The sequence below is a fragment of the Daucus carota genome, chromosome 2, assembly GCF_001625215.2.
Source record: "Daucus carota subsp. sativus chromosome 2, DH1 v3.0, whole genome shotgun sequence".
NCBI classification, from domain to species: domain Eukaryota; kingdom Viridiplantae; phylum Streptophyta; class Magnoliopsida; order Apiales; family Apiaceae; genus Daucus; species Daucus carota.
This window is the reverse complement of record NC_030382.2, coordinates 27,007,997-27,031,246: the sequence shown is the minus strand read 5'-3', so window position 1 is coordinate 27,031,246 and position 23,250 is coordinate 27,007,997. Positions and strand designations below refer to the sequence as shown.

At 42.8% G+C, this 23,250-nt stretch overlaps 1 protein-coding gene across 2 annotated transcripts; it reads left to right on the top strand.

Annotated features, from left to right (window-relative positions):
* The first annotated feature begins 668 nt into the window (after positions 1-668).
* On the top strand, positions 669-22,872 carry LOC108205765 (DNA repair protein RAD51 homolog 2). Of its 2 annotated transcripts, XM_064087041.1 has the most exons (13): positions 669-865; positions 1,042-1,065; positions 2,282-2,395; positions 2,499-2,651; positions 2,878-2,981; positions 3,077-3,140; positions 3,214-3,269; positions 3,963-4,043; positions 4,596-4,655; positions 4,759-4,850; positions 6,368-6,484; positions 21,095-21,238; positions 21,492-22,872. In XM_064087041.1, the coding sequence occupies exons 1-13, from the start codon at positions 782-784 to the stop codon at positions 21,542-21,544; spliced, it is 1,146 nt and encodes a 381-aa protein (XP_063943111.1). In that variant the 5' UTR covers positions 669-781; the 3' UTR covers positions 21,545-22,872. The 2 variants fall into 2 exon arrangements, with proteins under 2 accessions (XP_063943111.1, XP_017231315.1); XM_017375826.2 differs by lacking the exon at positions 1,042-1,065 and having other exon boundaries at positions 671-865; positions 21,492-22,869.
* The last annotated feature ends 378 nt before the right edge of the window (positions 22,873-23,250 follow it).

Here is a 23,250-nt window from a genome sequence, read left to right as displayed (position 1 = left end):
TATGTTCATAATCAAGGTACAAGCAAACCTTTTATAGGCTAGTAGAATGTATGTTACAAGAAAATGGAGAACCAAAGGTTGGCTAATAATGAGAGCATACAAAAAGTTGAGAAAGTCATCCACACATTATTCATAACAATATCATAATTTGATATATTTAACGGATTAGTTGTTAAATATTTTATTTTTTTTGTTCAAAAATATCAAATGGACAAATGTTTGGCCTCGTTTGTATTAGTAATTTAAAATAAAGTTAGATTTATAAATTTTAATTTTTCATAAATCAAAATAGTTACTATTAAAGTTTTTGCGAAATAAGTGTATGCCCATATTTCTTACTACATCAATTAAACTTCATTTTTCCTAACAAAACATGTATCAATCTTTCTTTTCATTTAAATTCAATCTATACTTCTGTGAATTTATCTTATCCAATATTTAAATTTATTATTTATCATCATGTTATATTGTGTATAAGTTCATATTATATAATTTAAGAAAAAAATATTTATTCTAATCGCAAAAATTTACCATAGGACTTAATTTAAAATTAGTGGTATAAATGAAAACAGAAATTTGTACTTAGTTGATTTCCATGATATATCGAAGTTACATAAAGCAACGAATGCATGTGACCAAAAAAAATAAATAAAGCAACGAAACGAATGCATAAAACTTGACCAGTTTTGGCGGCAACAAAAATAGTTGAACTCCGTATAACAGAAGCTTCGGTGGACTCTAACTTTTCATACAAGCGTTGTATCAAACAGTTGGAGTACATATGGCTAATAGGGTGATTAGTGAAATGGGGCTCCCTAAATCAATATCCAATGTTTTTGCTGCTCGTAACTTGATTACTGCCAAGGTTATTTCTCCTTTATGTATCTTGAATTCGGATTTAACTTTTTAGGGGATTTGATTTTGTTTTTTGTCACATGATAATCCAACTAGTAAATAGTAAGAAACAAAAGCTTTGTGATTATAGATAGCTAGCTTGTTGATTTAGATAATTGCGTTGATAATTCTTATGTGAAAATGCAGATATTGTTTTTTTTGGAGACGAGGGTATGTCATATGCTTCAGTTTTCACCCACTACTGATCATCATATGCGTTGCTTCTTGTGTGTTTCGCTTTTCAGTTTATAAATTTATGGAGACCACAAGTATAGTCTTAAAAAACTGTTATGCTTCGTTTGGTTGGAGGAATTCAAGTGAAACAAAACCCCCAAGAGGTGGCCTAGTGGTTGTGGAGATTGTTGGAGAATTTGTGGTTAGGGGTTCGATCTCCGGTCTAGTAGGGTGGTCTACACCCGGAGTTTACTTCTAAAGGTTCCCCATTGTCAAAAAAAAAAAAATTAAATATTAAAGATCGGAATTAGTTTAAAGTTTTTATGACGAGGTCTGTGAAGACTGAAGAGAAAGAGTAGAACAAAGAATGAACTTCTTTTTTATTTTTCAAATTTACAGGAGCTCAAGGTTAAAATTATTGTGAATGAAATGGATGGTGGGCCCTGTTGCTGTGAGTAATGTTTGGGATGATCTATGCAGTGGGAGATGTTTATTAGCTCAGGTTGACGAGACAAGAACCAATGTGGCCTTTCTCTGCATCTGTTCGGCCTTTTACCATATTTGGGCTGAGAGAAATTTAAGATCCGGGGAATAATACTCCTGCCACTGGGCTAATTCGCATTATTTAGAAATCTGTGAGGGGGAAACTGTTTACATGCAATATTTTCCAGAAAAGAGCAAAGCAGGACTTATCCCCTCATAGCTTTATCTACTAATCTTTATGTTCAGTGATAGCTCATTTGTAGGCGTGTCTTATTTCCCTTAGATCTGCTGTTGAGAAAAGCAAGACTTTAAACTTTGTAATTTCTTCTAAGAATTTTCTAGGCTTTTTGATTAGAATTGTTAGACCAGCTTTATCTGGTCTGTAATTGTCTTAGCCTGTCTTTGTAAGGTTTAGCTTTTGTCTCTTCCGCAGGGAATGCCCCTAGATTTGTATCTTGTTTTCGGTTCAATTTAATTTTATTTAGCAAAAAGAAAAGAAAAAAGAAATGGATGGTGCAAATGAAAGTATATATACATATATATAAATATATATTGCTGAAAGAAATTATGAATATATACTTCCAATAAAGCTCAAATTTCATTCCCTCCAGCCAAGTCGGACATTAGATTTTCAGCTTAGTTTCGGTCCTCGGCATTCTTATTTCCAAAAACTCTTGAATTCAAAGTACAACTATTTAGAGGTTGGTTTTTATGTTTTCTTTCGTTTCAGGACGTGTTGTCATTAACTGAATTTGATCTGATGGAGCTATTAGATATTGGATTATCAGAAGTGGTCTCTGCAATTGCCCACATTAGTGAAATCACATGTCCACCATATCAAACTGTAAGTTCACTAATCCCTGTAATGAGCTCGTTATCTTTCTACATGTGTGAGAAATGATGCATGTTTTGCATATTTAATAATGGTTGTTTAGTTGTGTTTTTAGGCTCTCTCACTCTGGAAGCAACATAGCCAAACAGAGAATCATCCCAGCTTTCTTCCCACACATCTGAATGGGTTAGATGCAGCACTATGTGGTGGGATACCAAATGGTGTTTTGACTGAGGTTGTTGGTCCTGCAGGAATCGGCAAAACGCAAGTACTAGAACTAACTTTGACCAATATATATCTCACTCTCGTGCTTTCACAATCTCCATATTGAAGAAGTTATCAGTTGTCTGTAACAGTTTGTACTGTTCGCAAATGCCACAAGGCATCTCTCTTTATGGCGAATTTACAGGGAGATCTGTGTTATATATATATTTTATTAATTAATTGTTGGACCAGATAAACTAATTACCCTCTGTTTAATGTATTTGTCGCAGTTTTGCCTAAAGCTTTCATTACTCGCTTCGCTACCTAAAACCTATGGAGGTTTGTGTGGCAAAGTGATATATATTGATGTAGAATCTAAATTCAGCTCAAAACGGTACCAACAGAAGTTCATAACACTTCTTTACTAATGAAAAATCTTAAAGTTCCGTAATTGTAACCAGTTGTACACTGTGATTCTTTTTATCTCAGGTTAATAGAAATTGGCTTTAACAGTTTTCCAGAGTTATTTCGCATGAAGGGCATGGCCGAAGAGGTATACTCTGTACTTAAATGATTCATGTAACCGTACTCCGTGTCTCAAAAATAATATTCACGTCATATTACAGATGGCTGGGAGGATTGTAGTTCTGCAACCAGAATCGCTCTCTGAATTCACTGAAAGGTACAATGGTTACTACTCCCTCTGGTCCACTTTACAAGTCCTTTGACTTTTTTCACGTATTCTAACGAGGCTCAACTAAATAGTTAAAATTAGTAATTTTTAATTTATTCTTTTTCTGAATAAAAATATACATATTAAATTTTTATTCAAAAAAGAAAATTTTAAAAAATATTAATTTTAACTTCGAGTTAATTTTTGTGGAAATACATGAAAAAAGTCAAACGCCTTACAAAAAGGAGCGCAGGCAGTATAATTTTTTTATTATTTATTAATAGATTATAAACTGAACACAGAAAGGGTGTTTATATAGTTTGGTGTTTATCCCATGCGCTTATGATATATGGGTTAGCTGATTTGAAGGCAAAAACTTAATAGGCTTCAGTTTATCTACTTGGTTCCACATAAAACAAATCACCAAAGTCAATGCAGAAAAAGTGCCATATCACTGTAACTTCCTAGAAGTCTGTTGACAGGAAACCCAGCATCAAATATAATTTTCCGTTACTACAGCAAATTAGAAAACATATGTGGGTTTGCCGAAGCCGGATTACATCTTTTACACTCAAAGTTTATTTACAATGTTTGTATTTTAAGTACCTATATCCCAAATCCTTTTTCCAGAGATTAAGATACTGGACATGAGAATTATTTGCTTGAATTGTGATTCACATTAGTTTGTTCATTCTTCACCAGCTTGCAACAAATAAAAGTTTTACTTCTTCAACAACAAGTGAAGTTGCTCATAGTCGATAGCATGACTGCTCTTGTTTCAGGGTAAGCATTAAATTCAGTGAAAGTGTATACAACTGATTGCTGAACTTATGTTCTTGTTTCAGGGTAATCATGAAATCAATGAAAGTGTACACAACTGATAACTGAACGTAGTTTATTGATCTCTCCAAGAGTCTTACAGCAATTGCAAAATCTTGCAGATGGAAATACATACAAGCACTCTTTTTTGATTGAGACTTGAATCTTGCATGAAAAATGTCATTTAAGCTTTCAGTTGCTGGTTAAATTATAATTTTTTTCTTTACCAATTCTTTCATTTGTCTTTGACAGAAGTAATCTTTTACACTTTACAGCTCTCCAAATAAGCAGGATTTTATTTGTTTCTGTGTATATTTCATGAAAGTTTCGTCCCTTTGAAAAGATAAAGATAAACAATTTCGATTTCTCACACCTCAACAAAAATGACGGGGGGAAATGTTGGTGCTAACCTATTAAACCATTCATTAATTACTACATTTTTACCTCTTGAGTTTACTTGTTCTTCCAGTGATGATAATTGGCATTGTTTTCGGCTGACATGATACCTTAATTCAGGGAATATGAACAGGGCCATTCTAGACAGAATCAATTGGGTTGGCATATTTCTTTTATTAAGTGAGCAATTAACTCTCTTATTCCTGTTAATTTTTTTTTTAAATTCTTTATTTGATAATCGTCTGTTTTCACCTTTATGATAATATTCCTTTGAATCCTTCAGGTCACTTGCAGAGTTATCTCAAATACCTGTAGTATTGACAAACCAAGTACGATCGCAAAGCTTTGATCAGATTTCTCGGTATTCTTTTGAAGGTACAGTATGGCAATTTTATCGATTTTACAATTCTAACATGTATTAAATCAATTCCACATAAGCTATTTTAGAATGTTTAATAATTCCTATTGTTATCTTCATTTAAGTTATACACGAAATCCCACAATATAAAAATAACATCGTATGAGAAAGTCCGCAGTATCTTTTATCATCTCTATATTAATGTCTCGGGTACACAATTATCCGCAGGTTCTTCCTACTCTTAATATGATCTAATTCATTGATCAGTAATCAATTCCCCTATATGAACAGCTTTGAACTCGGCCTCAGTTTGACTAATTATGATGATCAGGTTGATTCTTATCCTAACAACAAAATGATAATGAATGTTAATCACAGTGCGAACTTTGTTTATGTCTTTGAAGTCGCACATTAACTGCCATTTCAATTTTAAAGTTGATCATTACATGCAAAGCAAAACTTACACATCAATACAAACAATTATAATGAACATCAAATTCATGACTAAACAAAATTGAATTCTTTGTATAAGATACACATCAATAACTACTATAAAGAAAGAAGGAAAGGTGAAACTAGTATGCTGATCCGGTTTTAAATTCCAACTGACCAACTCCAAAGCCGCCTCTTTTTTTCTCCTCTAAGACTCTCTTCTCAGTTTTGTATCATTCCTGTCTTTTCCTCTATAGCGAGCCTATAGTAAAGTTAGAAGTATAGAATAACTAGAAACTAATTAAAATGGGTTTGTATAGTTTCCCCATAATTGTCAACTAGTATAATGAATACAACCAAATTATAGTGGTAAATTGTCTTTCTAGAAAGACTCCTAGATCTGGTGCTGAGAAGAGCTTGACGAAGGAGTGGGCATCAGCTTTTCAGCAAAATTCTGTTCAGCAATGCTCAAGCGAAAGGGGGGGGGGGGGGGGGGCAATTCGAAAGATTCTACTTCAAATGCTAGTAAAAAATGCTTGCTTGAGGGAGAGGTGGCAGAAAGTTTGTATGAATGTGATAGAAATGGCATGATCTTGGGCTAACATCTTTGGGGGTACTATTTGTTAAATGACCAACTCATTTATAACCTTAAGATGTTAGGTAGCAGGGGTGAACTCTAGACCTATGCTAACACCGAGCTTTTGTACCATGTCAATAAAACAATTCATCTAAAACTTCAAGGTATTAGAGGGAGGCCTTACCAGACCATATATTACACGTTCAAACACTATATCTAGGCTTTTCTTGCTTTTTTGTCAATTTTTTTTAGCTTATCAAATCACAAATCCAGATCACATTCTAAAAGTTTCAATCTGTTCAAGCTTTGACCTCCTCGTATATTATGACAAAATATTAAATCATTTTAAATCAATATTTTAATTGTATATAGATTGACTAAAGTATAGAGTGATGATAATATATTGCAAATGAAGGACTGCCCGACCAGTGGCAAGGTGCTCCAAGTTCCAGGAGATTATTATCAATACCTAAAAAAATAAAAGTTATCTTAGTTGGCAAGTGACACTGAAGATTTTTTTTACAGGGCCAATTCAATTTGGTAACAAAGATCCCACAAGATCTGATTCCCATCTGGTTGCAGCTCTTGGGATTAATTGGGCACATGCTGTTACCATTCGTCTCGTGCTTGAAGCTATATCAGGTTTGTGACCATTGACAATTTGTTAGGTACTGGAATATATCGATAAATTAGAAGTATTTAATTGTAATAATAGTCTAGAAAGAGTGCATGACAATATGAAAAATATTAGATTGTTAACACTATTGAAAAAACAACCTTAGGTGGTATTCGAGGGACCATTCACTCCGCAAAAACACACTTCAGTGTTATTTCTTCCTACCCCTAACATACAAATGACTCCCCTACTTATAACGCCAAACCCCTGAAATACTATTGTCTCTACCAAATCCTCCTTTTCAAATCTGTAACTGATGCACAAATTGATTATTACTGTATGATCTGTAACTGATTAGGAGCCCGTTTGGCTGAGCTTATGGCTTATAACTTAACGTGACTTATTTGATAAGCTGGGAGCTTAATATATATGTTTGGGTAATTTTGATTTATTAATGACTTATGGGTTATTAAAATTATTATAATATAAATAAAAATGATTTATGGTAAATTTGTGACTTATGGTTAATTTTTATAAAAAAAAAAGTTCAAAAAAATTAAGTCGCTGAAAAAAGTACCTCAATCTAACTTCTGGCTTTAAGTCAGCTTTTGGCTTATTCCAGACTTTGAGCCGACTTCTGACTTATTACACAAACAGACATTTTCCACCTTAAAGTCAGACGAAGCTTTAAGCCCCAGCTTTCGGGAGAAACAAACAGGCTTTAGATGTTTATTGTACTAATTGTGTTTCCTAACAGTGCTCGCTGCCCAAACTCAAACCTTATCCTCAAGGTTGAAATGAAGAAATTCTTCCATAATAATATGGCTCGATTGTTTCCTCATAATTTCCATTGGATTTGTTCACTTCAAGCTCCCGCTAATCTCCTTGCATCCTGATAAGGTACCACGCTACAGTGACCGCCAACAGTACCCGCCCCAGCTACAGGGTTTGGAGACCCCCAAAGTCAGACCTCATCATTACTAAGTACAAGGCAAACAGGATAACAAGCATGCACCAATCCCAAAAGGACAGTAGTTGCACCAAGACAGCCACCCATGCTGGGGAGTGGCTATAGACCCATTCCCGCCACTGTAGCTACAGTGGCGGCCAAGGGCCTATATAAGGAACTCCCCAGCCAAAGTGGAAGGTAAGTGCAATTTTCCTCAGAAAAGCTCTCTCTCTCTCTCAAAACACACCATACTTTGGAGTGAAAACTCTCTGATTTCCCTAACTTGTCAAGCACATCCAAATCACTGATTATCACGCCGGAGGCGCCTCACGGGATGTCACCCCCCGTGTAGCGTTGTTTTGCAGGTTAGGTCTTGCCTGAAGCTTCCCGGAACAGTGCATTGGAACCCTAGACGAGATTTGGAGTTATCATTTGCCGCGCCAGGAAGGGGACTTCTCCCTAAGAGAAACCTAATCGCATCCCTAGAAGTCGGGCAAATTTATGCAAACTCGATCCGGACTTATAGTAAGTCAGACCAGCAACATGGCAAACCCTCGCCCAAACATGCAAAACACCAACCTACTAAACCCCGACCCTACCAACCCTAACGTTCAAGTAGTCGGCGACGACGTACTCCTGCAAGACTTATCCCCATCCGGGAACTCCATCCCCAACGCGGGGCAAAACACCAACGCAGTACCTCCCCCGCTCACTCAGGGAGGGCCCATTGACCTGACAAAGTTCACACAGCAACAGATCGACATAATGCTGAAAGTAGCATCTGCCTTCCCACAACCTAGAGGGGAAGCGCGCGGAAACCATGAACCCCAAGACGAGGAGGAGCGAAGTGAGGCTCATAGCCAGCCTCACCCGCAGAAATCCACAGCGTCACACCTCGGACCGTCGCAAAACACGAACCACAAAAACCACGGTGGCCAACAACACCGCCCCTCAACCTGGAAGGAAAATAGGAGAATCCGGGATCTGAAAAAAGAGCTCGAAGCCAAGCAAGCAGAGTACGAAAAGGCCCGCGCCCGTCTCGAGGGCCGTCGTACCGAAACCCCAGAGGTCCGCAACGACACAGGAAGCGTCAATCCCTCTAACGCGGACATGCTCAATACGCTCATGGCCCTAAAGAAGCGCCTCGAAGATGGCACCAGTGGTGAAGCCGGGGAATCCCCTTTTACAAAGAGACTCGAGGACGAACCAAAGCAAAGGCACATCAAGCACCTCAACCTAAACCCCTTTGACGGGATGGGAGATCCCGAGGAACACCTCAGCTACTTTAACCAACTGGCCCTGCACTACGAGTACCGCGACCTCACTAAATGCCGTTTCTTCGCCGCCACCTTGAGGGGAAGCGCGCAACGGTGGTTCAGCCGCGTCCCCGCCAGGAGCATAGACACTTGGGCCGACTTTAAAAGGGCATTCCTGAACAAATTCAGGGCAAACCAACCTCAGGAGGTGCATACTTCCTACTTGCAAACCATCGGGCAAAGAGAAGGGGAGTCCCTGCAGAGCTACATCAATCGCTTCAAGGAAGCGGTCAACAAGATCATCTGTGTAAACGAGATAGAGGCCCTCGTCCATTTGAAGAGAGGACTTGACCCGTATGAATGCGAAAAATACGTTGTCAAACTAATGGAAGTACAGCCTACAACATTAGCCAAGGCATATGACCTGGCATCCCAAGCCGTCACGGAAGCGGAATCTCTGGCCGTGTTGAAACGGGCGCGAGCACCTCCCGCTAGCAATCAGAAACACTACCCACGTGAGCGACACGCCCCGTACCAAAAACCCGTGGAGCAAATGCAAGTTCAAACTACGCATGGACCTCCCGCCAACAAAAACAACAACATATCCGTGAAGGATCGTCTGGGCCCCGCGGTGGGTTCCCGCCCTGAGCCTAATTGGACTAAGTTCAGCCTGACCCGGTCGGCCCTATTAAGAGACATTAAAAACAAGCCCTTTTACCAAGCACCGCCAGCTATGTGGACGAACCCGGAGGACCGGAACAAAGAGCGCCACTGCGAATATCACGAAACACATGGGCACTCTACGGATAGCTGCCTCGCACTCAAACACTTCCTGGAACGACAAGCTAAAGCGGGAAACCTAAACCAATACCTCCCTCGCGATTTGCCACCACCACCGCCACAAGACCACCGAGACGGTCGAAATGTGGTCAATCCCGTCTTCGGCGGCACCGTCACGCCCCCTATCCCCAGCGGGCCTTCAGTGTATGCAATCGCCCAGGGGGAGGTGCACAGCCCCATATACTTCACACATGCAGACTACGAGGGTATCAACCCGGATCACAACGAGGCCCTAGTCGTATCCCTGGTAATAGCCGAAAATGAGGTAAAAAGAATATTGGTGGATAACGGTTCCTCTGCGGACATCTGCTTCCAGCACACCTGGGACCGGTTGCGCCTGAACAACGCGGTCCCCGAACCCTGCCTTGAAGAGACACCTTTATACGGTTTCGGACACAACGCTGTGCCCATAGCGGGAGTAGCCCATCTGCCGGTCACCTTCGGGTCACCCCCCCACCAAATCACCAAGACAATCAAATTTTATATCATCAACGCAGTTTCCTCATACAACATGATCCTAGGGAGACCAACCCTGAATGCGCTCAGAGCGATCCCATCGACCTCACACCTCAAATTGAAGTTTCCAACTCCCACAGGAATAGGCGAAATCAAGGGGGATTCTGAAACCTCGAAACGATGCTATGGGATAGCCTTAGTCCTAGCGGCCACCGAGCCCGGAAACATCAAGCGGGAAAACGCCGACAAACGAAAGCAGGAGAAGCGAAAGAAACACGCAGAGAACCTCCAAAGGAAGAACAAGCGGCACCGAGAGGTGCAGGTCATAGAAACCCATGATCCCACGCACGAAGAGCCCCCGCGCATGGACGCCGAGCTCAAGAAATGCTTGTTACGGGATGAGCAGCCCATGGCAAAGCCCGCCGTGGCAACAGAGCAAATTCAACTCTCTCCCACCGACCCTACGCGGAAAATCAGCATTGGGGCCGGTTTGGAGTCAGTGTTCAAGAAGGAACTCACAGATTTGCTGCGCGAATACGCAGACGTCTTTGCATGGAGCCCAAAAGACATGCCCGGCCTCGATGAATCCGTGGCCATGCACAAACTAAGTGTCGACCCCAAGAAGGCGCCGAAAAAACAGAAGCGGCGCAACTTCGCGCCTGACCGCCAAAAAGCAATCGACGCGGAAATAGATAAACTGCTAGACGCAGATTTGATCTGCGAGGTCTCATACCCGGATTGGGTGGCAAACGTTGTGCTCGTCAAGAAAGCTAACGGAAAGTGGCGCATGTGCGTCGATTACACAGACCTTAACGCAGCATGCCCTAAGGATCCGTACCCGTTACCAAGCATAGACCAACTCATTGACGCAACGGCCGGGCACCTCATGCTCAGTTTCATGGACGCCTTCTCAGGGTACAACCAGATTAAGATGGCACCGGAAGACTGCGAGAAAACCGCTTTCATCACTCATAGAGGAGTATACTGCTACAAGGTCATGCCTTTCGGTCTCATCAACGCGGGCGCCACCTACCAACGCATGATGAATAAGATCTTCGCACCACAATTAGGACGCAACATGGAAGTCTATGTCGATGACATGATTGTCAAATCTATGCTCCAAGAGACGCACTTGGCCGACCTGCGAGAATGCTTCGCAAACCTCAGAAAACACAACATGAAACTTAACCCCGACAAATGCACTTTCGCCTTGGGAGCGGGAAAATTCTTGGGTTTCCTGGTGAGCCAACGCGGGATCGAGGCCAACCCGGAAAAAATCCAAGCCGTCATTGACATGCAGCCCCGAAAAACCATCAAGGACGTTCAACGCCTCACGGGGCGCCTCGCAGCATTGCGACGGTTCATATCCAAGCTTGCGGAACGATGCCTCCCTTTCTTCGACACACTCAAAGGAGCACTCAAAACCAAAAAGCTCACATGGACAGAGGAATGCCAAAAGGCCTTTGAGGACCTCAAGACATACCTGGCGTCCGCGCCACTCTTGACGACCGCGTCCCCTAGCGAACCATTGTCACTATATCTGGCAGTTTCTGACAAAACAGTGGGCGCAGTGCTTATTAAGGAAGCAGAAACGGTGCAAAGACCGGTTTACTATGTCAGCCAAACACTCAAGGACGCAGAAACCCGCTACCCCAATACAGAGAAAACAGCCCTAGCCCTTGTCATGGCAAGCAGGAAGCTTCGTCACTATTTCCAAGGGCGAGAGATACGGGTCGTCACGAATCAACCCTTGCGCAAAATTCTCCACAAGCCTGAGCTGTCAGGACGACTTATTAACTGGGCGATCGAGCTCAGCCAATTCCACCTCACTTATGTCCCGAGAACCGCGATCAAAGCACAGGCCCTGGCAGACTTCGTCGTGGAGTGTAACTTTGCTAAACCGGACGAAGAAGCACCGGACGACCAAAAACCCCTCCCGGTCGCGGAAGGGTGGAAGCTTTACGTGGACGGCTCCGCCACCAACACCAGATGCGGGGCCGGAGCCATACTCATTAGCCCGGATGGTTTTTGTATAAAACAAGCCCTTCAGCTCAACTTCAAGGCCACCAACAACCAGGCGGAGTATGAGGCCCTGCTTTCAGGTTTAGACCTCGCCATGACTCTGCAACTGCAAAATCTTACCATATACAGCGACTCCCAGCTGGTAGTCCGCCAGACAACGGGTGACTACGCGGTCAAAGATTCGACTCTAGCTCAATACCAACAACAAGTGCAGACCCGCTTGTCCACGCTCAAAAGCTACCAGCTCCACCAAATAGACCGGGAAGACAACTCAATGGCTGACAGCCTATCCAAACTCCTAGAGGGAGAATACACGACCTCGGATGGTCCCGTATACTTCCTATCTCTCCCGCATCCCTCAACAGAGTCCAGGGAACAGCTCAACATTACGCTCAACGAAGACAACTGGATGACCCCGCTCATCGCTTACCTCCGGAACGGAACTCTGCCAAACGAGCATAGTAAAGCCCGACAGGTCAAGGCACATGCAACCAAATTCTTCCTACAAGGCGATGTTCTCTACCGTCGAAACTTCGACTCCCCCATTCTCAAATGCGTCGATGACGACGAAGCCACATACTGCATGCGGGAGGTTCACGAAGGGATATGCGGGGACCACATGGCGGGCAAGGCCCTTACACACAAGATCTTGCGCCAAGGATACTATTGGCCAACTATGGCAAAGGATTGCAAAGCCTTTGTCAGAGCATGCCACCAATGCCAGCTCTTCAGCAACGTCCCACGCGCAGCCCCCGCGGTCCCAGTTTCAATACTCTCCCCTATCCCATTCGCTGTGTGGGGAATCGACATTATGGGACCCTTTCCCAAAGCCCGCGGGGAACTCCAATTTGTCATGGTGGCTATCGACTATATGACCAAGTGGGCGGAAGCCAAAGCACTCAGGACTATCACCCAGGAGGACGCAATCCGGTTTGTCCGCAACCAGATAATCACCCGGTTCGGTATTCCCACAACTCTCATCTCCGACAACGGGACACAATTCGTAGGTAAGAAGTTCACCACCTTCCTCTCTGATCACGGGATCAAGCACAAAAAAGCATCGGTCTGCCACCCGCAAAGCAACGGACAAGTCGAAGTCACAAATCGCATCATCCTTCGCGGGCTAGAAAAAAGCCTCACAGAATCCAAGAAAAAATGGCCAGAACACCTACCCCAAGTCCTATGGTCCTACCGCACCACACAGAAAACTAGCACGGGGGAAACACCATTTAAACTAGCATTCGGGGCAGAAGCACTGGCACCAGTGGAAATAGGATCACCATCCTTTCGCATACAAAACTTCAACATCAACGACAGCATCGAGGGGATGCGGACTAACTTAGAGCTACTGGATGAAGTCCGAGCAGAAGCAGTCCAAAAAATGGAGCTTTACAAAGAGAAGACAAGGGACTTCTTCGGAAAGCGGGTCCGAATGCGGGCATTCCAGGTGGGCGACCTAGTCAACAGAGCAACCGAAGCATCAGACCCGCGCCACACGGGAAAGCTAATGCCCAAGTGGGAAGGACCATATAAAATAGCGCAAGTCATCCGTCCCGGCTCTTACAAGCTATCCCACTTGGATGGCACGGAGGTCAACAATACTTGGCACGCAGAAAAGCTCAAGAAATACTATCAGTAGCAGACATGGCTTAATGATTCATAGCATGTAAACGGGCATCCTTTTGGACTTATATATATTATTAACGATGTTTTCCGTTAATTTGCATCCTGATGATTCATCCAACAAGAAGCACATAAAAAGCACAGTATATAAAGCACATCTCAACAAAAAGCACATAAAAGCACCTTTACACACAAGACAAACGGACAACTTATAATATATAACCCACAGCTTACAAAGATCAGCTAACGGCCGCCGCGGGAACAGCGCTACCCGGGTCAAGCCACATCAACGCGTACCAAGCATATTACAAACGCACACAAACAGAAAACACAAACAACAATGGACCCCCGAAATATACAACGGGGGTACTTAGGAAATACACCAACTAGCACGGCGGCAACGACATCTAAAATGCCTCATCCTCCTCGCTCGAATCACCCGCGGAAAGCTCATTGTGAATGAGCTGCAACTGCGCCCAGATCGCACCACGACGCTTCACCTGGCGGGCACGAACACGCTCCATCTTCTTGTGATAAGATTCGTGCAGGTCCTTGTTCTTCTGCACCAGTTCCTCAAGGGCACCTCGAGCACGAGTGCTAAGCGGCTCGTCAATCCAAACTTCATAGTAGCAGTCACCCGCAACACAAGCCTCCATACGCCGCCCAGCATTCCGGCCACCCCAGATAGTCTTCATCACAACAGGACGATCACAGTAACAGCGAGAGCCTGCAAGATTGGACATAATTAACACGATTTTCTGCAACACACAAGGATAAAACAACAAAGGAGTGAAGGAGCATAATACCTTCGTTTCGGAGGCAGGCTATTTATACTACTCCCGCACGTGCCTGGCAGCCACCTGTCACAAAACAAGCATATAACCTAGGAGGAAGGACGACCACCGCCATCCTTCCCCTAGACCAAATCCACACGCAACAACAAAAATATAGCAAGGCATGGCCGCGTATCCGCAACCATGCCCTGACAACGGCAAAGCTACAACCTGTAAACTCGAGCAAGCAACACAAAGCACAAGCACATACACGCAACTAAAAAACCAAACAAAAGCATATTAAACGCACAGCCCAAATCCACACACAAGTCACCCGCCATTGCACGGCAAATTACAATCCCAAAAGAATAAGTTCAAATAGTCTAACCAGCCAAGTTCAAACGTAACTTAAAAAGCAACAATTTAGAGACAAAGGAGTTAAATGGTGGGGGTCTCGGTCGAATCATCAACAAACTCTTCATCCCCCTCCGGGGTGGCAGCCTCGGTCTCGGGTTGCTTCTCTGCATCAGCCATGACCGTGTCCGGGTTCTCCCTTTCCTCAGCTGCGGAGCGGGAAACCTCTGTCTCCTCCACCGCGGGATTCTCATCCACGGTTTCCAGAATTTTTGGACTCTTTGTCCCAGCACTGCCTCCAGAGCTCCCACCCGCACTCTCCAGCTCCTTCACCCGGTCAGCAAGCTTCTTGTTCTTCTTCTTCCTCTTGTGTGCCTTAGACTTTGCTTTCTTCAAGGAAGATGCCAGATCCGCTACCCGCTTCTCCAAAGCGTCAACACCAGAGGAAGAACCACCCGCGCCCGCAACTAGACTCAAATACTCTGCACTTTCTTTCACAGAAGAGACCCCATCCTCAAAAGCTTTGGCCAAGGCAGCACGGTATTCAACACTAGCCTGATATTTCCGGATGGCCATCTCCTCAGTGGGTCGCGACGCAACCATAGCTTCAGCTTCTTCGGCACGCTTACGCAGCTCGGTGAAAGTCCGCTCCGAGGCCGCCTCCTTCCCCTCCCAAAACAGCCTTTGAGTCTCCAACTCCTTGTCCACAAGGCCCCTTCGATCCGAAAGCACCTGCCAGTCAGCTTTGAGAGTCTCCATCTCTTGGGCAAGTTCTTTCTTTTGATCCTCGACTGCATGGAAGTTCTCCACCAAGGTCTTCTTTTGACCTTCCAGATCAGCAACCTGCTTCCGCAGTGCGATATTGTCCTGGCGGAACATTTCTCCTCGGGTGCTTAACGCCAAGTCATACCCTCGAGCCTGCAACAACCATCAGAAAACATATCACAACCCACATACACAAAATTAAACGCTAAGTACAAAAGCAACTGCACAACACATACCTTCCTGTGATGGAGCTCGGAACGACGCACCAGCTTTTTCCATCCCAACCCATCCAACTTTTCAAAATCATCTTCAGTGAGGCCAACCTGTCCTGGTGGCCCGGCTCCGAACAAATTCCCTCGCCCCACACGGCGGGCATCCACAGGTCCCAATTCGTCCTCGGTCCCGGACGCATCCCCAGCACTAACACCCGCTATCAAATCCACATTGCCGCGACGCTTCACGCGGCGCCCAATCTGGGCACTCAAGGTCAACTTTCGGCCACTCCCGGCACTTCGAACCCGTTTTCTCCGCCTGGGAACCTCGGGAGTCTGTCCCTCTGTTGTCGGGTTTTCCAACATCAACACAGTCGACGACCCGCCGACCTCTACACCTTCTTTCTCTCCAACTGCACGGGACGATCCCGCCTCCACAACTTTCCCGCCAGCCTGTGCACTGACCTCGGTCTCGCCCTCCCCGCCAAGACCATCGTCAAACTCGCCCGCGGTGGTATGACCGCCACCTTCTCTTTCTTCGCTGTCCGCAATCTCATGGATCTCAGGACTCCTTCCAACATCCTCCTCATCATCCTCCGCATCCCCAAACACATCTGGGTTTTCCACCTCCTCACTTGCCACATTTTCATCCTGCTCAGTCGCGGGCTCCGCCTCATCCCTCAGAAGCAGCGCGCGACCACGACCCGCCGTTCCCGAGGTAGAGGCCCCAATGGCCGCCGCCGCAGGTTGCAAAACCGCGGCCCGGGTCGCCCTGACAGACGCTCGACCCGCCCGGCTTTGAGCTGGCGCGCGGCGCCTTGCCTGCGACCGGCCTCCACCTTCCACCCTAGCAGCACCCCTATACCTAGGGGGATTTCGGTTCAACAAGCCCGTGAGCAATTTTATCTCTTCTTCATCAGTCATGCCCTCCAAGGGCGGCAACTCCGTCAATCGCGGGTCCAGGACTGCAAAAACAAGCAACATATCACAACACTACAAAGCCAAAAAAAAAAAAAAAACCACCAAACACAAAGCAAACTCCCCCCACATTTAGCAAAGTCAAAAACTTACGCAGGTATAGTTGCAGCCTCCCGTTCTCAAAGAATGCATTCTTGGTCCAGGTACTCCCCAACGCCTTCGTAATACCGACCAATATCTCCACATCAACCGCGGACAAGTGATCCCGCGGCGCACGATAGCTCTTCTCTACTTTCCGAGCCATATTAGGCATCCACGCCAATTCGCCACCCGCCACCACCATAAATTCATACTGCCAGTCCGTCATGCTATTCGGAAAATCAAATGGCATATAATCCACAAGCTCTCTACCAATCACGCTGCTCTTATTGGCAAAAGGCAACTCCACAAACGGTTTCGCCGTGCTAGTCTTGATGTTAAACAGGTGAAAAAAGGCCTTCAAAGTAGGCTGCTTCGCCAGAGCGGTGCAACTCGCTATAAACCAGTTAATAGCCCGGATCGCGTTGGGCGTGATCTGCGAGATAGAGCACTTCAAATGCACGCAGACAAGGTCCCACATAAAACGGTGCATCGGGAACCTCAAACCCGCCTTCAGCTGTTCGAGGGTCACACATATGGACCCGCCAGCACCACGATGGTGCAACCTCTCCTCATCCCGGGCAGGCCTCCAGCTATAGTCGCTCCCAAACCGAAACAGCTTCGCCATGTATGGCCCATACTCCGCCGCATTGAACGTGCTCCTCCTCTGAACATGCTCACAGCCTGCCAGTTCTTGCTCCACCTTGGCATTGTTTATCTCCACCGGGCGTATCTTGGCGGCCCGGTAGAAGCTGCTCTGATCCTCAAAGAACCTGTAGTGCAGGTCTTTGGGAGGAAGAGGAATGGTAAACCGCGGAAAATCCCGCCACCGACTAGACAAACTAATCAGCGGCCTTGCCTCCCGCGTCACGGGGTCAAAATAGTCTTCCCCGGGCATGACAGCCATCTCTTCCTCAGTACCAAAGTGAATAGCTTCCAGGCGCACTTCCTCAGCCGCAGCAGTCATCAATTACCTGCAAGGTGGCCACACAGAGAAGAACCCGTTACATACATCATCTTCATCCCGCCAACATTAGCGGCATACAAATCAAAGAGAAAAACACGTTCCACAACACACCCCCTTTTTGTTACCCGCGACCCCCATACAAACATATTATCAAACACCTACAGTACAAACACGTGCAACCGCCGCATATTACAAACCTTAAAACTTCAACCTAACCCTAATGGTGCACAACCCGAGACGACAATCCCGAGGTCGCTACACCGCCCTCAGACCGCAAACGCCACCGTAAAGACGGCAGCCACGGCGACAAAAGCTTCACTACTACCATCACAAATCAAAGACGAAAACACAAACATTCAGACGTTTCAAACAACCGAAGCACAAGCCCTAAAACACCGATCTACCCACACTACGGCGCAACAACGCGATTACGACACTTATATACGCCGGCGAGCAACCAAATACGCAAAACACAGTAAGAGCGGCAACAAACACGATGAAAAAAGCAAAGTCTAAACACATCAGCAAAATACAACTCAGCAGCAACATAACGAGAAAAGACAAGCATAAACACAAAGGATCGCCGGCGATGCTTACTTGTTAACGGAAATGACAAAGAGAACGGTTGCACTTTACTCCCCCGAACGGCCTCTCGCAACTTACAGGTGAAAAAGCGGAGCACTTCGGAAAAACTAAAGCTTCAGACAAATATACTCAGAACTGGTTTTTAAGACATACATATATACCCCCACAGTTACCAAGAGATGCATTAACTGCATGGCCACGTGCACGCACACGATTGGCTCAGAAACTGCACCATCACACCCACCCCTCCTCAAAAGCCAGTTTAATATATATGTTTGGGAGCTTAATATATATGTTTGGGTAATTTTGATTTATTAATGACTTATGGGTTATTAAAATTATTATAATATAAATAAAAATGATTTATGGTAAATTTGTGACTTATGGTTAATTTTTATCAAAAAAAAGTTCAAAAAAATTAAGTCGCTGAAAAAAGTACCTCAATCTAACTTCTGGCTTTAAGTCAGCTTTTGGCTTATTCCAGACTTTGAGCCGACTTCTGACTTATTACACAAACAGACATTTTCCACCTTAAAGTCAGACGAAGCTTTAAGCCCCAGCTTTCGGGAGAAACAAACAGGCTTTAGATGTTTATTGTACTAATTGTGTTTCCTAACAGTGCTCGCTGCCCAAACTCAAACCTTATCCTCAAGGTTGAAATGAAGAAATTCTTCCATAATAATATGGCTCGATTGTTTCCTCATAATTTCCATTGGATTTGTTCACTTCAAGCTCCCGCTAATCTCCTTGCATCCAAACGATTTGTAATTCCTTTTTCTTGCAGTGATGTCCTGGCCCGAACTTTTCATCACAACAAAAACAAAGATCCTGTGGTCTAGACCTTTCTAAAAGAGCAGTTACACCACTCCCTCTAGATCTTAAACTCCATGCTGATGAAGGTGATTTGTTTCCAGAGGCTGAAGTCTATCGATCCCTTGTTGGCAAGCTTAATTTTCTGACAAAAACTAGGCCAGATCTTAGCTACACTGTCCAATGCTTGAGTCAATTTATGCAGACACACTGTCATCACGTTTGCATGCCATGCCTTACATCATGTTTTAAGATACATCTCTTCATGCTTGAGTCAATTTATGCAGACACACTGTCATCACGTTTACATGCCATGCCTTGCATCATGTTTTAAGATACATCTCTTCAAGTATTGGACGGGGTATCAAATTACAAGGCCCAACAAAGCTAACATTACAAGCCTTCTCTGATTCTGATTGGGGATCTTTTCCTCACACCCGACGATCCGTCACTGGTTATATTCTTATACTGGGTGGTTCTCTTGTTTCGTGGAAATCAAAAAAACAGTCTACTGTTTCCAAATCGAGTTCTGAGGCTAAATATTGTGTCTGAGGTTGCTTGGTTGTTCGCTTCTTAACAAAATTGGGGGTTTCTGAACTTGAACCAGTGCCTCTCCACTGTGATAATCAGTCCGCTTTACACATTGCCAAGAACCCAGTTTTTCATGAAAGACCTAAACATAATGGAGTTGACTGCCACTTCACATGAGGCAAAGTCCTTGAAGGTCTTTTACAGATTTCGTATCTTCTGACCAAGCATCAACTAGCTATTATACATACTAAAATACTATCATCTCCACAGTTACAGCATTTGTGTTCCAATTTAGGCCTGTCTGATCATCAGACACCTCCAAACTTGAGGCGGAATATCGGTAGTACGGAGTAGTGTATATAATAATTTTTCTATTTTTTTGTATATTCCAGCTTTATAATAGTTTAGATGCAGCTAGTTGGGATCTAACTATTTACGGTATGAGTACTTCCCTGTTCAATAAAGGAATTCACTTCTTCTCTTCCATTTTCAAATCCTCATTTTTTCATCTATATAATAGAAAAGAACATACTTTACTAACTTGTGTAACTTGAGATTTGGATGGATTACAACATTTCCCTAACTGACTGCTTTTGTTTTTAGCTATCACTCATGTCATATCATTTACGCATATCAAAGTTTGAACACAGAATATGTTTGTTAACTTATTGTGTGCCGTTGTGCCTTTTAAATGGTGTTGGAAGCTTCTTGTTAATTATATAAGATTTGGATTAGGATGGAACATATAAGAATTGGTATGCCAATACATTGTTAATGTAAATTAATTACCATAAACTTTAAGTAGATCTAGTTGATTACTTAAGAATTCTATAGGTATATAACCCAACTTATAAAATGATCCAACTTTTGCTTACATCTTTCATTCTACTATCTTCAATTACTCTCGAGTTCTGTCTAGATTATGTGGAACAAAACTAGTTAGGATGGGATATTCTGAATTATGTTTTGCAGTTCTCCTGTATATGCCAAGCTTTAAGGTTTGAATTATATTTGGTTTTATAATGAAAATCGACACAGTATCTATGCACCAAACCTTTTCATCTATAATTGTATAAAATTCTCTGTGAACTTTCCGGTTGTTGAATTAGTAGTTTATGCAAGTTTCCAGTAAATAACGTTACAGGCATTAATTAACGTGACTAGTATAGTTTATATCCCAGCAATATGTATATTAACAGTGTGCTCAGAAATGACTCCATTATAGTTTAATAATTTATATTTATAGTAGAAAGGACCCAATTTAAGTTGATGATTAGTACTTAAATTGAATGATTCCCTGAAGATCTCACTTTCAGCACTCTGTCGATCTTAGTTATACTGTAAAGTGTAAACTGTACTTGGCATACGTATTAATTAGCTCCCACTTCAACTTATAATTATATAGTGACTATAAATTTGTTTGTATGTGCTTTGTAGGCCAAAGATATATAAAGGTGGCAAAATCTCCAATATCACCGCCACTTGCATTTCCGTTCATTGTAAGTGCATCAGGAATTTTGTTGCTTAGTGATGATGGAAGAGAAATGGCAGGGCCTCAAGTAAACACGATACGTCATCAAGGTTTGACATGGCTTGTTTATTTCATAACCTTTATATCTCATACATAGGTTTCTTTAAAAGATAAGTGATACATGAGTTTATATCTGTCTAAAACATCCCCTGCAAGAAGCTTGTAATGTGGGTTATCTGTTTTATATATGGGTGTATTCCTATTGACTTGTATATTATCTGCATGTTTTGTCCCAAAGATAGATATTTGTACAAGTCTTATATTTGTACAAGTCTTATAGATATATTTTTTATATAAATGCAGGGCATAGTGCCATAATGCATTCGATGCAAGAAGACTGTCATCAATCAGATTGAGAGATGCTTAATTCTTTCTGTATGCAAGTCCCTGATCTGTGTTTTTTTTAAATTATTCTAACAGCTTATAACTCTATAACTAATACATGAGTGTTTCGTGTGTATATACTTCTAATTGAGAGTCTTGAACTGAATTGTTTCTTTGTGACTAAAACTGCTTGGATGTTCCTGACAAAAAAACTGCTTGGATATTGGTTTCAAATTATATTATTAATGAGGAGCAGATTTTGTTGTACTAAAATTATGTTTGGTAAGTGGAAAGTTTAGGACGAACCATGTCATTCTGAAAGCTTTTATGCTAAATCACATTCCTAAGCTGGTATTCCTAGAGTTACTATTGGGGATATAAGTGAAATATCTCAGCTTCTACTGTATTTAAGCACTACCATACTACTGAAACTTTGCATATTCCCCTCAAGGTTCAAGACAATCACATATTTTGCCTAATGTTGCAAGTACTCAGGGATCAATGTTTTTGTTTTGTTATCATCCTCTATGTCCTAGTCCTCCTGCCCTTTTCTGGATTTGCAATTTGTGGTGCATTTTTTTTGGAGAGATAGACAGACTTTTCATACTAGGAAATTTTGTATGGAGGGCTTGCCATAGTTATGACATTTCTGGTTTGAAGAGTAGGGCTATATCATTTAATTGAGTGTTGGTTTCATGCATTTTTTGAAGAGGGTTGGGAAGAGGAGCGGTGATGATGAAACATACAGTTTTATACGGTGGCCATGTCTATTAATTTAACACTTAACACGGATACGGTAGTTAACTTTGTTAGCAGTAAGTTTTGTTGCAGAGAAAACGAGGAACATGGATGGGTCTGAAAGGATGGCCATTTAGAAAGATAAAAAGCCTTCAGAACAAAAAAAGAGTCTCCGTCATTCCTGCTGCACCTGTTTCTCAAAACGACGCCGTTGTGCACAGAGGCTCCATTGGATTGGTGGTAGTTAGTGTATTGGCAGTTGTTGCTTTGGCAGCGTAGATGAAGAAGAACCGACGTAGATGGATTTCAAAAGAAAGAATGAAGTAAATTAATTAAAGTGTATAGTGACGGTTATTATCCAATTTGATATTTCTATTTCAGATCGTTGTAAGATTTCAAGGTTTTATGCTTCAATTTGATTTGCACCAATCTATCCTCTCTCAAGCCTTCAATCTTGCAATATGCGGAAGTGGTGATTCTTGATTTCTTCATTCGTTTCCTCAACCGGACTTTACCACGTCAACCATCACCGACAACTGATTAGGTAAGTCCCATAATATTATATTATTATTGTATCACACACTACTTTATATATTGTGCACTAAGCCGGGGGTTTTTACGAAAACAACCTCTTTACTTTAAGGGCAGGGGCATGGTCTACGTACATTTTATCTTCCTCAGACCCTGTTTTAAGCGGAATAAACTGAGTATATTTGGTTTGGTTTTTCTCTGTCCTAGTCATTTGTATACAATTTTTACTTTGTTTGACACGTATTTCAAGGCTTCTATAAAACTTAGTTCTATACCTTGCTTTTAAATTTTTTGTTTCTGAATAAGAATATAAACATTATAAAAGGAAAAAAAATAAAATAATTTATAAAACTATATACAAGAGTTTTTAAATGCATGGCTAGTCTTTTGTCCCAAACGTATTCATCTCAGAGTAATAGAGACAGTGCTACAAAGATGATTGAAACTTTGGGTCAGCATTCAGTCGAAT